We start from the raw sequence: 15010 nt of genomic DNA, 5'->3' as shown, positions 1-15010 counted from the left end.
GGAGGCTTAGAATGGAAGAATAAAACTTCAAGGCCAGCCCAGACAAAAAAGTCCATGAAACACTTTCTTGACCGAGGCAAACTGAAAGTGATGATGGCCTGTAACAACAAAAGGAAGCCTATAAAATAGGAAATTGTGGTCTCTAGGTGTGCCCAGAAAGCAAGCAAATAAATAGGAAAGCATAGAGTGAGATCTACCTTAAAAATAACCAGTAGAAAAAGAGACTAAGGGGGCTGGGAAGGTGGCTCAGTGGTAGAGTGCTTGCCTTGCATGCATGAGGCCCTGGGTTCGATTCCTTAGCACCACATACGCAGAAAGAAAAAAAAAGCCGGAAGTGGCACTGTGGCTCAAGTGGTAGAGCACTAGCCTTGAGCTGAAGAGCTGAGGGACAGCGCCCAGGCCCAGAGTTCAGGCCCACGACCGGACCCTCCGCCCCCCCTCCCCAAAAAAAAGAGACTAAAGCATGGCTGAGCACATACCTAGCAAGAGAGAGTGGTAGAGTACTTCCCCAGTAAGTGTGAGGCTCCAAGTTCAGACCCCAGAAGCACCAAAACAAAAGAAAGTCAAAACAATCTAAATATAAGCCCAGGAACTATAAACTCCTAGAAAAAAAATATGAAGAGACTACTTTGGGACATTGGAATGAATAATGACCTGAATATTCCGCCAAAGGCACAAGTAACAAATGTAAACTATCAAAATTTAAATTTTATTTAGCAAAGGCAACAACACATGGAAAGGCAACATGTAGGATAGGAAAAAAGAATTGCAAACCATGTCTGATAAGGAGTTAACATCTAGAATGTATAAAGAATCTCTACAACTTGGTAAGCATGGTAGTACATGCCATGTATAATCCAGTTATTTTAGAAGCCCAGCCTAGGTTATCAAGAGTTCCTACAACTCTAACAAAACTACTCACCAATTTGATTTAAATACATATAAAGTGGCAGGCAGGGGAGGGAAAAACTGGGAGAGAGCAAGAGAAGGGGTGACATTGTCCAAAAAGTACTCTTTACCTGACTTACATAACTGCAACCCCTTTGTACACCACCTTTATTATAACAATTTTAGCAACTTAAAAATAATTTTAAAAACATAAAGTAATTCATATATATCCAGTGGTTCATATCTAATCCTAGCTACTCAGAAGGCTGAGATCTGAGGATTGAGGCTCAAAGCCAGCCCAGGCAGGAATGTCCAAAAGATTCTTACTCCAATTAACCACCAGAATGCTAGACTGTTGGCATGGCTCAAATGGTAGCTCACCAACCATGTACAAAAAACCCAAGCAAGAGCTCAAGGCTCTGAGTTTTAAGCCCTAGTTCTGGCACATGCATACACCACACACACCCATATACAAGTACAGAGAAGACTCAGACATTTCTTCAGAAGAGATAAATAAATGGCCAATAAACATATAAAAATGCTAAACATTACTAATTGGGGAAATGCAAACCAAACCCACAATAAGAAATTACCACACATATATTAGGGCAGCCACTTACTTCCCCTCCACCACTAAAAATAGCAAGTGTTGATGAGGCTCTGGGAAAGTCCAATCCTTCACCTGTTACTGATAGATTGTAAAGTGGTGTAGCCACTTTGGAAATCAGTTCAAAGTTTCCTCAAAGGGGTTTGGGAAAGTGGTTCAGTGGTAGAGTGCTTGCCTTGCATGCATGACACGCTGGGTTCCATTCCTCAGCACCACATAAGCAGGAAGTGGTGCTGTGGCTCAAGTGGTAGAGTGCTAGGCTTGAGTTGAAGAGCTGAGGGACAGCACTCAGGCCCCAACAACAAAAAAAAGTTTCCTCAAAAAAGCAATTATATATTATAAGCAATTATAAACCTGCAATACCACTTCCAAAAATATATCTGAAAAATAAAAATATATTCAGAGATACACAGTTGCTGGTAGCTCACATCAATAATTCTAGCTACTCAAGATGTTGAGACCTAAGGATTATGGTTCAGTCCCAGTCCAAGAAGGAAAGTCTATAAGACTATTTTTTCATTATTTTTATTTTTTGCTAGTCCTGGGCTTGAACTTAAGACCTGGGCACATCCGGGCGCTGGTGGCTCACGCCTGTAATACTAGCTACTGAAGATCGCGGTTCAAAGCCAGCCCAGGCAGGAGAGACCATGAGACTCTTATCTCCAATAAAACCACCAGAAAAAAAACCGGAAGTGGCGCTGTAGCTCAAGTGGTAGAGCGTTTGCCTTGAGCTGAAGAGCTGAGGGACAGTGCCCAGGCCCAGAGTTCAAGCCCCACGACCGACCAAAAAAAAAAAAAAGACCTGGGCACTGTCCCTGAGCTTCTTTGGCTCAAGGCTAGCCCTCTTTCACATGAGCCATAGCACTACTACTGACTTTTTCTGTTTATGTGGTACTGAGGAATCAAACCCAGGGTTTTATGCATGCTAGGCAAGCACTCTACCACTAGGCCACATTCTCAGCCCATCTGTGAGATTTAACTCCAGTAAACATGCTAGGCAAACACTTTATCATTAAGCCACATTCCCAGCCCAAGACATTTTATCTCCAGTTAACCAGAAGTGGAGCTGTAGCTAAGTGGTAGAGGATTAGCCCTTGAGTGAAAGAGCCAAGGAACAGCACCCAGACCCCGAGTTCAAGTTCCAGTATCAGAGAAAAAAAAAAAAAAAGAATGAATATATATATATATATATATATATATATATATATATATATATATATAATTTATTTTTTTTAATTTAATTTAATTTTATTTGTGAACATACTGTACAGAGGAGTTACAATTACATGGGCAGGATAATGGGTACATTTCTTACCAAGCATTGCAGCCTCCTCCTTTGTTTACCCTTCATATCCCTTCCCAGCCTCCTCCCTCCCCCTAATTTATTTATTTTTATTTCTTTGCCAGTCCCAGGGCTTGAACTCAGGGTCTGGGCACTGTCCCTGGGCCTCTTTGTGCTCATGGCTGACACTTTACCACTTGAACCACAATGCCATTTCCAGCTTTTTCTGAGTAGTTTATTGGAAATAAGAGTCTCATGGACTTTTCCTGCCCTGGCTGACTTAGAACCCCATCTCAGATCTCAGCCTCCTAAGTAGTTAGGATTACAAGCATGAGCCACCAGCACCTGGCTTGGATATAGTTAAAAATTCGTATATATGTGAATTTAAAATAGGATCTCAAAGAGATATTTGTACTCCAGTATCATATTTCCTGCATCATTATTAACAAGAAAGAAATGAAGCTATGGCTCAAAGTGGTAGAGTGCTAGCCTTGAATGAAAGAGCTTAAGGACAGCATCCAGGTCCTGAATTCAGGCACCATGACTGAAAAAATTTAAAAAAAAAAAAAAAAAAAAGGAGCAAAGATGTAGACGCAACCAATTTGTACATGGATGAATGAATAAAGAAAATAGCATATGCACAGAATGGATTATTACTTGGCCTTAAAAAGAAGGAAATCCTGCTGGGCACTGTTGGCTTACACCTGTAATCCTAGCTACTCAAGAGGCTAAGATCTAAGGATATGCGGTTCAAAGCCATCCTGGGCAGGAAAGTCAATGAGACTTTTTTTTTTCCTCGTCAGTTGTGGGGCCTGAACTTTGGGCCAGGGCGCTGTCCCTCAACTCTTCAGCTCAAGGCTAGCGCTCTACCACTTGAGCCCAGCACCCCTTTTGGCTTTTTTCTGCTTATGTGGTGCTGAGGAATCGAACCCAGGGCCTCATGTATGCAAGGCAAGCACTCTACCACTAAGCCACCTTCTCAGCCCTCAATGAGACTCTTACCTTCAATTAACCAACTGAAAACTGAAGGGTGCTGTGGCTTAAAGTGGTAGAGTGCTAGCCTTGAGAAAATGGTAAGGAACAGGGCCCAGGCCCTGAGTTTAAGCCTCATGACCAATGCCCCCTCCCACCTCCAAGAAAGAAGGAAATCTTGTTATGTATTACATAGTGAATGAATTTGATTGTATTATGCTAAGTGAAATGAGTTAATCACAAAAACAAATACTATATGATTTTACATATATCAAGTAAAATAGTCAAACTCATAAAAACAAAAACTTTTTTTTTTTTGCCAGTCCTAGGGCTTGAACTCAGGGCCTGGACACTGTCCCTGAGCTTCATTTGCTCGAGGCTAGCACTCTACCACTTGAGCAACAACACCACTTCTGGCTTTTTCTGTTTATGTGGAACTAAGGAATCAAACCCAGGGTTTCATGTATGCTAGGAAAGCACTAAGCTAAGCCACATTCTCAGCCCTTTATATGAAATTTTATGTATCTTTATTTTTCTTTTATATATGTAGAGCTGTGTCACATTTGTAGATTTATACCTGAAAGCAGAATCTTGGGAACTAAAAATCAAATTAATTCTATAACTTGTTTGATTTTGAGATGGCATCTTGCTGTATAGCCCAGTCTGATGTCAAACTCATGGGCCCCTTGTCTCAGCCTTAAAAGAAGAAATGTTTGATAGTCTGGAATTCTTTTTCTTGATAATTAGATTCCTCTTGTTCTTTACAGATCTTGTATGCGGAATCCTATGAAAAACATTATGAAAATAGTGAAAGAAATAGGAGAGACTTTCTGCCAACACTATACTCAGTCAACAGATGATCAGCCAGGATCTCACATAGGTAAGAATAAAAAAACTAAAGTTGGGGGGCTGGGAAGGTGGCTCAGTGGTAGAGTGCTTGCCTTGCAAGCCTGAGGCCCTGGGTTCGATTCCTTAGCACCATATAAACAAAAAGAAAAGCTGGAAGTGGTGCTGTGGCTCAAGTGGTAGAGTGCTAGCCTTGAGCTGAAGAGCTGAGGGACAGCGCCCAGGCCCAGAGTTCAGGCCCCATGACCGGACCCAAAAAAAAAAAAAAAAACTAAAGTTGGGAGAGCATTAAAAGTAGGTAGTGAGGGCTGGGAAGGTGGCTCAGCGGTAGAGTGCTTGCCTTGCATGCATGAGGCCCTGGGTTCGATTCCTCAGCACCACATAAGCAAAAAGAAAAAAGCCGGAAGTGGCTCTGTGGCTCAAGTGGTAGAGCGTTAGCCTTGAGCTGAAGAGTTGAGGGACAGCGCCCAGGCCCAGAGTTCAGGCACCAAGACGAGACCTAAAAAGAAAAAAAAATTAAAAAAATAAATAAATAAAAGTAGGTAGTGATCCAGGTGCTGTGGCTTATGTTTATAATCCTAGCTACTTGGGAGCCAAAAACTTCTTTTTTTTTTTGGTCAGTCATGGGACTTAAACTCTGGGCCTGAGCGCTGTCCCTCAGCTCTTCAGCTCAAGGCAAGCACTCTACCACTTGAGCCACAGTGCCACTTCCGGTTTTCTGGTGGTTAATTGAAGATAAGAGTTTCATGGACTTTCCTGCCTGGGCTGGCTTTGAACCACAATCCTAAGATCTTAGCCTCCTGAATAGCTAGGATTACAGGTATGAGCCATTGGTGTGAGCCATTTCTAAGGCCTTTTGGCCAGTGTTGGCTAAGATCTCATCTCAACATACCTGTGCATACTTGTCATCTCAGCCTTGTGAGGCATAAAAAGGAGGATCATTGTCTATACTGTCATTGGTTAAAAAAAAAAATGAACCCTACCTAAAAAAATAACTAAAGCAAAAGGGCTAGGAGTGTGATTCAAATGGTATAGCACATGGCCTAGAAAGTGGGAGACCTTGAGTTCAAACCCCACTACCACCAAACAAAATTAAAAAGAAGCTGAGATCTGAGAATTATGGTTTGAAGCCAGCCCAGGCAGGAAAGTCTGTAAAACTCTTATCTCCTGTGAACTACTTAGAAAAAGCTGGAAGTGGCTCAAGTAGAATGCTAGCCTTGAGCAAAAGTAACTCAGGGACAGACCCTAGACCAGGGTTCAAACCCTAGAGTTCAAGCAAAATAAAACAAAAACATTAAAAAGAGAAAAGCAAATAATTTGAAAAAAGAGAACATATATAGATGTTCTCATAGTGAAAGTTTAAAGTTATCTTTTCCTTCTTACTGTGCTAGGTTTTCAATCCATAACTAGATTTCAACAACATGTATATTTTTTATTTCAATTTAGACTTTGCTGTAAACAGGCTAAAGCTGGCAGAAATTTTGTATTATAAAATGTTAGAGACTGTAATGGTTCAGGAAACACGAAGGCTTCATGGAATGGATATGTCGGTAAGTAAATCTACTCTCTTAGCTACTGCAGTTCTACTCTCTTAGATGCAGAGTTCTTGCCTGGAAGAAGCAGTTTGTGGCAGACTTGGTCATGGTGACATTTAATTTGCTCTTGTGGGGTTTGTCATGTGCCCAACTAGCAACAGCGTAGACAGAGATAAAATTCATCTTTGGAGGTGGGCGCTGGTGGCTCATGCCTGTAATCCTAGCTGCTAAGGAGGCTGAGATCTGAGGATTGCAGTTCAAAGCCAGCCTGGGCAGGAAAGTCTGTGAGACTTTTTTTTTTGGTTGGTCGTGGGGCTTGAACTCTGGGCTTGGGCACTGTCCCTGCACATTTCAGCTCAAGACAAGCGCTCTACTGCTTGAGCCACAGCACCAACAAACCACCAGAAAGCCAGAAGTGGTGCTGTGGCTCAAGTGATAGAGTACTTGCTTGAGCTGAAAGCTGAGGGACAGCACTCAGGCCCAGGGATCAAGCCCCACAACCCACAAAAAAAAATCCTGGGGGCTGGGAAGGTGGCTCAGTGGTAGAGCGCTTGCCTTGCATGCATGAGGCCCTGGGTTTGATTCCTCAGCACCACATAAGCAAAAAGAAAAAAGCCAGAAGTGGTGCTGTGGCTCAAGTAGTAGAGCGCTAGCCTTGAGCTGCAGAGCTGATGAGGGACAGCGCCCAGGCCCAGAGTTCAGGCCCCACGACTGGACCCCCCCTCCCCTCCCCCAAAAAAAATCCTTGGTATACCATCAGTGTTCTCTCCCTTTAGGTCCTTTTTATTTAGTCTTTTCATTCCCAGCTAGTGAAAATGAATGTACCACCTTCTAACTATTGAGCTAATTTGTATTGAAGATACTTATTTATTCATACCTCTTAGACATTTTTGCATTGTAAAGTGTTGTTTTCCTAAAAACTAAGTTATTTTTCTATGAACATTTAACAAAGTATGACCACTCCTTCCAACAGCTAGCTCAAAGAATTTTCCTCATGGGCTTGCCTGTGTGCATGAGGTCCTGCGTTCGATTCCTCAGCACCACATAAGCAGAAAAAGCTGGAAGTGGCACTATGGCTCAAGTGGTAGAGTGCTAGCTTTGAGTTCAGGCCCCATGACCAACCAAAAAAAAAAAGAATTTTCCTCAAAGTTAAACCTGTCTTATAGAATTTCAGTTTCTTCCTCTTTCCATTCTTCTCCTATAGTCACTCTTAGTCTTATCACTGTCACACTAGAAGGAGGTGGTATCCAAGTATTCTGCCTATCTGTTAAAATCATTTTCACTCTGGAAAAAATGTTTTCTTCTGTTGGTTCTTTTTCCTTGATTTTGTCTTTCATGGTTAAGAGACAGAGAGTGTGTGTATGCATACATGCACACTGGTACTAGAGCTTGAACTCACGACCCAGGTGCTGTCTCTCAGTTTAAAAGTGTTTTGTTTATGTTTTGTCTTTTTTGGTACTGGGATCAAACCCAGGACATTGCACTTTCTAGGCAAGTGCTTTGCCACTGAGCTACATCCCAGCCCCATTAACTTTTTACTCAAAGCTAGCATTCTACTTCTGACTATTGCTGCTTAATTAGAGATAAACAGTCTTTCTGCCTGGGCTAGCTTGGAATTGTAATCCTCAGATCTCAACCTTCTGAGTGGTTAGTATTATAGGTGTAAGCCACTGGTGCCCAGCTTTGTGTACGTGTGCTTTCGTGCGTGTGTGCATGCGTGTGTGTGTGTGTGTGTGTGTGTGTGTGAAAGAGAGAGAGAGAGAGAGAGAGAGAGAGACAGGGACAGATGTTAGAGCATGAGTCTGTTCTTTAGTTTTGTATTTTCCTTGCTTTTCACTCCTTCCTCTATCTTCCCTTTGAATAATCAAAGCTCCAGAAAGAATCGTCTTCCTTTTTATTCTCTTTTTTCTTTATTCCTAGTTTTATGCAAGATAGAATTTCTGTTACTTTTTCTCTTTGATATTGGGAAGAAGAAGGGCAATAAACTCCATTTAAAACATGGAGAACATATGTTGACTCCAGGGCTGGGAAGGTGGCTCAGTGGTAGAGCGCTTGCCTTGCATGCCTGAGGCCCTGGGTTCAGTTCCTCAGCACCACATAAGCAAAAAGAAAAAAGCCAGAAGTGGTGCTGTGGCTCAAGTGGTAGAGTGCTAGCCTTGAGCTGCAGAGCTGAGGGACAGCGCCCAGGCCCAGAGTTCAGGCCCCACAACCAGACACCCCTCCCAAAAAAAAAAAACAACATATATTTACTCCATGGTGAAAAAAGACTTTTATGTTCTGTGAAATATATTTCTCAGAAATGTTTACTTCTTGCCCGGTGCTGGTGGCTTATGCCTTATGCCTTTAACTCTAGCTGTTGAGGAGGCTGAGATCTGAGGATCACTGTTCTAAGCCAGCCCAGGTGGGAAAGTCCATGAGACTCTTATCTCCAATTAACCACCAGAAAACTGGAAGGGGTGCTGTGGCTCAAACATTAGAATGCTCTCCTTGAGCTGAAGAAAGAGCTTAGGGACAGCACCCAGGCTCAGAGTTCAAGCCCCATGACTAACAACAACAACAACAAAAGTTCTTAACTATTACATTATTTTCCTTCTACTTCAATACTTTGATTAATAAATCTTTAGGCTCACAAAACAAATGTCATTCAAAAGAAAAGGAGAGCTGAGAACATTGGTTAGTGGTAGAGTAGTTACCTAGCATGCATGAGGTCCTGGATTCAATTCCTCAGTACTATATAAACAAAAAATAATAAAAGCTGGGTTGTAGGCCATGGAAGGTCTTTTAAAAAGAAAAAGAAAGGGACTGGGAAGGTGGCTTAGTGGTACAGTGCTTGTCTTGCATGCATGAGGCCTTGGGTTCGACTCCTCAACACCACTTAAGCAGAAAAATCCAGAAGTGGCACTGTGGCTCAAATGGTAGAGCACTAGCCTTGAGCTGAAGACTGAGGGACAATGTCCAGGCCCAGAATTCAGGCTCTACAACCAAAAGAAGGAAGGAAGGAAGGAGGGAAGGAACTAAGCCTAAGGTTTTGGGCTTTTTTTGTTTTTGTTTTTGTCAGTTGTAGGGCTTGAACTCTGGGCTTGGGTGCTGTTCCTCAGCTCTTCAGCTCAAGATGAGCACTTTACCTCTTGATCCACAGCGCAATTTCCCGTTTTCTGGTGTTTAATTGAAGATAAAAGTCTCACGGCCTTTCCTGCCTGGGCTGGTTTGAACTGTAGTCCTCAGATCTCAGCCTCCTGAGTAGCTAGAATTACAGGCATAGTCACCAGTGCCAGGCTCTTTTAATGGAAATATAAACTATTTTATTTGTTCAGATTTCAAAGCAGATTTTTAATGTATGTCTTATTTAAATTAAACAAGATTAGTTATAATAGGAATGATTAAAATTAGATATAAAAAGAACTACTATTCTGAGAACTGGTGTGTATATGTGTTATGAATGGTGTGTGTATTCATTGTGTGTACACTGGGATTGAACCTTATATGTGCTAGTCAAGGGCTCCACCACTGAGTTACACTTCTAACCAAAAAGTCTTCTATCCTGATAATGTAGCGTAATATAATTTTCACAAATTATTGTCTTATACAGTTTTCCTTTTTGTTTTTTGAGGTAGAGTTTCCTTATGTAGCCTTTAAATATGCCTTCATGTTATGATCTCTTGCTGGGTTATAGTTGTCTTTTCAGAATGCTACAGATTGAAATTGCTGAGAAATGTTAACTTTCCTTTCCCTAAGGTACTTTTAGAGCAGGATGTATTCCATCGCTCCTTGATAGCTTGTTGCTTGGAAATTGTGCTCTTTGCCTACAGTTCACCTCGTACTTTTCCTTGGATTATTGAAATTCTCCATTTGCAGCCATTTTACTTCTATAAGGTAAGATGATACCAAAATTCTGTATGCTGTATCTCACATAAACATTGTATATATCTTAGTCCCAAAGAAACACTGTCATAATGTCTGGAAAATGTTTCTAGAGTTTGTCAGATAATATATATTCCTTTTGGGTAGAGTCAAGAATTCAAAGGAAAGCTGGGCGCTGGTAGCTCACACCTATAATCCTCTCAGGAGGCTGAGATCTGAGGATCATGGTTCAAAGCCAGCCCAGGTAGGAAAGTCTATGAGACTCCTATCTCCAATAAGCCACCAGAAAACTGGAAGTGGTTTTCTGGTGGTCAATTGGAGATAAGAGTCTAACTTTCCTGCTTGGGCTGGCTTTGATGGGATCCTCAGATCTCAGCTTCTTGAGTAGCTTGAATTACAAGTGTGAGCCGCCAGTAACCAGCTTACTGTTATGTTTATTAGTATAATTTAGTTACTATTTGGTACTCTGTGTTACTTTCAAACTGCTGATAATAGAAAAATTACATTTGGGGCTGGGAAGGTGGCTCAGTGGTAGAGTGCTTACCTCGCATGCAGAGGCCTTGGGTTTGATTCCTCAGCACCACATAAACAGAAAAGGCCAGAAGTGGCACTGTGGCTCAAGTGGTAGAGTGCTAGCCTTGTGCAAAAGCAGCTCAGGGACAGCACCCAGGCTCTGAGTTCAAACCCCAGGACTGGCACAAAAAGAAAAATTTATATTTGAAAAGTTAAATTTTTTTTTTGGGGGGGGGGGGTCCGGTCGTGGTGCCTGAACTCTGGGCCTGGGCTCTGTCCCTCAGCTCTTCAGCTCAAGGCTAGCGCTCTACCACTTGAGCCACAGTGTCATTTCTGGCTTTTTTCTTTTTGCTTATGTGGTGCTGAGGAATCGAACCCAAGGCCTCAGGCATGCAAAGCAAGCGCTCTACCACTGAGCCACCTTCCCAGCCTCGAAAAGTTAAATTTTTGTACATACTTAGCCTGAAATAGTTGTAGAAATGTATATTATTGCAAAGTTTATCTGTTTGAACTGTAATCAAATACTACCCATCAGCAGTAGCTTCTTGGGCAGAAGGCTGATACTATCCCAGTGTCTGGAGGCAGAGATTCAGGCACACCAGAATAGAGCTAGAGGGAGCCATCACCTTACGAGGGATGGTATGGGGCTTTGTGACCTTAGCTCCTAGATAGAACCCTTGGATGGCAGTAGCTACCTCTTTGGAGAATTTAATAAATCATCATAGCCACTATAGTCTCCAGTGACAACATAGGCATTGAACATGGTTTGCTAGTCCATTTGAGTATACTTTGCATCAACATAATCTTCAAAGCTTCATCCTTGAGGGATACCCTTAGGAAAAGTTAGTGAGCTCAGATTCCTTAATGGTTAACAAAGAGAAAAAGTCTCCAGGGAGTTGATATTGAACAACCAGTTCAACTTGCTAATGAGGACCCTTTGTCTTCTGCCTTACCTCCATGAACTGCCTGACCCCAGTCCCCAATGCTACTGTGAAAGCTGTGAAGGCTTGGAAGCTGCTATGGCCTGCCATTTCCAAACCTCTAGGCTCTTTCCTGTACCACAGTCACTCATCATAGGTGTTTTCTTAGAGAAAAACAACTTAGCTACTTTTAAATAATTTTTTTCTTCTAATAACCCTTTAAGAATCCCGTCAGACTGCGACAAAATTCCATTCCACCCATACTACACAACTAAGGATTTCCTCTTTTGAAATGTTGGGAAGAATAGTCTGGGAAGAGACAGTAAATTCAAAATAAATAGACTACATGGGGGAAAGGAAATAAGAAATATTTTTGGGTGTGAATTTGATCAAGTACCTTCTGTACATGTATGGAAATGTCACAAGAAACTTCTTTGTTTGATTAATGCATGCTAATAAAGAAGGTGAAGAGGCTAAATTGGAAACCCAAGAGCTGTTTTCTACCGCAGCAGTTTCTGTTTATCATTGTACCAGTTTCATATTATAATATAATAAACAATGGTATCCAGTGAAATTCCAGCTAGCTACTCAGGAGGCACAGGCAGGAGGATTGTAAATTCAAGGCTAGCTCAAGCAAAGTTAGTTAGACTTCATCTAAAAAAAACAAAAAAACAATTGTGATGGCAATAGTCAAGATTCTCTTTTCTATATTCAGTGAAATGTACATCATTACTACATATTTTCATCTTAAATGTCTACTAGAATAAACAAACAGTGTTTTCTCCTGGAAGAAAAAAAAAAAACAAAACAGAACAGAAGGATTGAGGAAGTGACTCAGGTAATAGAACCCTGGGTTCAGTCCCTAGTACCTCAAAAGAAAAGAAAACAAAAACAACAGAAATGTATTTTGTGAATGTGAAAATATTTTAAAGACTTGAAAGCTTCTTTATAAGTTAAAAGATGGCATTGGTGGAAGTGGCGCTGTAGCTCAAGTGGTAGAGCGCTCGCCTTGAGCTGAAGAGCTGAGGCCCAGGCCCAGAGTTCAAGCCCCACGACCGACCAAAAAAAAAAAAAAAAAGATGGCATTGGTTCTGTGTTGGAGAGTAAGGCTGGAGCCAGTCATGCTTGTGAGGCCAGAATGGAACTGACAACTTGAAACTACCTCACCTTCTCAACTTTCTTCTTTATAGGTTATTGAAGTGGTGATCCGCTCAGAGGAGGGGCTCTCCAGGGACATGGTGAAACACCTGAATAGCATTGAAGAACAGATTTTGGAGAGTTTAGCATGGGGTCATAATTCTACACTGTGGGAGGCTCTTCAATTGTCTTCAGACAGAGTTCCTACTTGTGAAGAAGTGAGTTGTGGCAAGGCTAAGAAATCCAATCATTTTAAAATAGGAGCTTCAGGGCTGGGAAGGTGGCTCAGTGGTAGAGTGCTTGCCTTGTATACATGAGGCCCTGGGTTCAATTCCTCAGCACCCCAAAGGCAGAAAAAGCCAGAAGTGGCGCTGTGGCTCAAGTGGTACAGTGCTAGCCTTGAGCTGAAGAGCTGAGGGACAGCACCCAGGCCCAGGGTTCAGGCCCCACAACCCACAAAAAAATAGGAGCTTCTTCAATACATATTTCACATACCATGTAATTTGCCCACTAAAAGTGTTTTTTAGTCATCGTAAAGTCAGTTTTAAAACATATTTATCACCTCAGTAAGAAATACTCCTATCCCTAATCCTAAGCAACCACTAATAGATTTTCTGTCAGTATAGATTTACATACTATGAACTTTTATACAAATGGAATCATATACATATGATTATATGATTGGTTCCTGGCTTCTTTCACTTGGCATAATTGTTTTGAGTTCTTTGTGTTGCTAAATAATACTCCATTTATGGATGTGCTACTTTTTGGGTATATGTCCAGGCCCTGGGCCATGAACTCAGGGCCCGGGCACTGCCCTTAGTTGTTGTGTTTTTTGTTTATTTGTTTGTTTTTGTTTTGTTTTGGGGTGCTCAAGGCATATGTTCTATCACTTGAGCCACAACTCCACCTCTTTCTATTTTGGGGGGTAGGGATGTGGTAAATTGTAAATAAGAATCTCATGGAGTTTCTCTCCCAGGCTGTCTTCAAACCATGATCCTCAGATCTCAGCTTCCTGTGTAGCTAGATTATAGGCTTGAGTCACTCATGCCTGGCAATAGACTACCTTTTATCCATTTATCAGCAGACAAATATATGGTTTATTTTTTCCTTTTGGCTAATACAAATGATATTTCTGTGAACATTCAGATGCAAGATATTATGAATTCGTTTTCATTTTTCCTGGGTACACGTGTACAGTGAGAATTGCTGGCTCATTTGGTTATTATTTTGTAAGATTTTAGAGAACTGTCAGCTGACCCTTAGTTTTTTCTGCTCAAGTCTGGTACTCTACCACTTTAGCCATAGTTCCACTTCTGGATTTTTGATGGTTTATTGGAGATGAGTCTTGTAGACTTTGCTGCTTGGGCTGGCTTTGAACCTTGATCCTCATATCTCATCTTCCTTAATAGCTAGAATTATGGGTGTGAGCCACCAGTGCCTAGCTAATGTAACTTTTTGTTTTGTTTTGTCAGTCATGGGTCTTGAACTCTGGGCTTGGGTGCTATCCCTGAGCTCTTCAATTCAAGGCGAGCACTCTACCACTTGAGCCACAGTGCTAGTGGTACTTAATCGGAAATAAGAGTCTCATGGACATTCCTGCCAGGGCTGGCTTTGAACTGTGATCCTCAGATCTTAGCCTCCTGAGTAGCTAGGATTACAGGCGTGAGCCATTGCCACCCAGCTTTTAGTAGGATAATAGGACCTTTACTTCATGCTAGTGTGAAACTATTTAAAATAATACCTATTTTTTTTTCACTAGGTTCATCCATATAAAGTGTTTTTGTTTCCTATAGGTTATATTCCCAAATAACTTTGAAATAGGAAATGGTGGAAATGTACAGATGCATCTCCCTATGATACCCATGTCTCCTATCATGCATCCAAGAGTCAAGGAAGTTCGGACTGATAGTGGGAGTCTTCGAAAGGGTAGGTTTAACCTTGGCAAAACATTGAAACAACAAAACCAGAGAAAATATGAAGTCAATAATGTCATTAAGAAATCTAATTTCTTCATCAGGATTTGAGAAAAGACTTAATGCTTAGATTCTTTTGTGGCATGTTATATACTTACAAATCAAAGTAAAAGGATTTCTAGTCTGATTTGTAATGTAATTTTTTTTGGTGAGGGGGGGGATCCTGTCGTGGGCCTGAACTCTGGGCCTGGGCGCTGTCCCTCAGCTCTTCAGCTCAAGGCTGGCACTCTACAGCTTGAGCCACAATGCCACTTCTGGCTTTTTTTTCTGCTTATGTGGTGCTGAGGAATCGAACCCAGGGCCTCATGCATGCCAGGCAAGCGTTCTACCACTGAGCCACCTTCCCAGCCTCCATGATTTGTAATGTAATTTTTGTGTGTGTGTCCACGTGTGTGCATGTGTGCCTTTCCAGTCCTTGAATTCAGGATGTAGGTGCTATCCCTGAGCATTTGTGCTCAAGGCTAGCACTCTAC

General features: G+C 41.7%; 1 protein-coding gene across 1 annotated transcript in view; it reads left to right on the top strand.

Annotated features, from left to right (window-relative positions):
- Positions 1–15010, top strand: part of Rbl1 (RB transcriptional corepressor like 1) — a 67271-nt gene that overhangs the window by 19094 nt on the left and 33167 nt on the right. The window contains exons 10-14 of the mRNA XM_070007262.1: positions 4517–4629; positions 6042–6145; positions 9866–10003; positions 12615–12779; positions 14358–14490. Coding sequence (XP_069863363.1) covers positions 4517–4629; positions 6042–6145; positions 9866–10003; positions 12615–12779; positions 14358–14490 — 653 coding nt within the window. The remainder of the gene's footprint in view (positions 1–4516; positions 4630–6041; positions 6146–9865; positions 10004–12614; positions 12780–14357; positions 14491–15010) is intronic.

Source organism: Dipodomys merriami, unplaced genomic scaffold (assembly GCF_024711535.1).
Source record: "Dipodomys merriami isolate MVZ:Mamm:240054 unplaced genomic scaffold, mDipMer1.0.p SCAF_7, whole genome shotgun sequence".
NCBI classification, from domain to species: domain Eukaryota; kingdom Metazoa; phylum Chordata; class Mammalia; order Rodentia; family Heteromyidae; genus Dipodomys; species Dipodomys merriami.
Note: the sequence above shows the minus strand (reverse complement) of the source record. Positions and strands in the feature narration are given on the sequence as shown.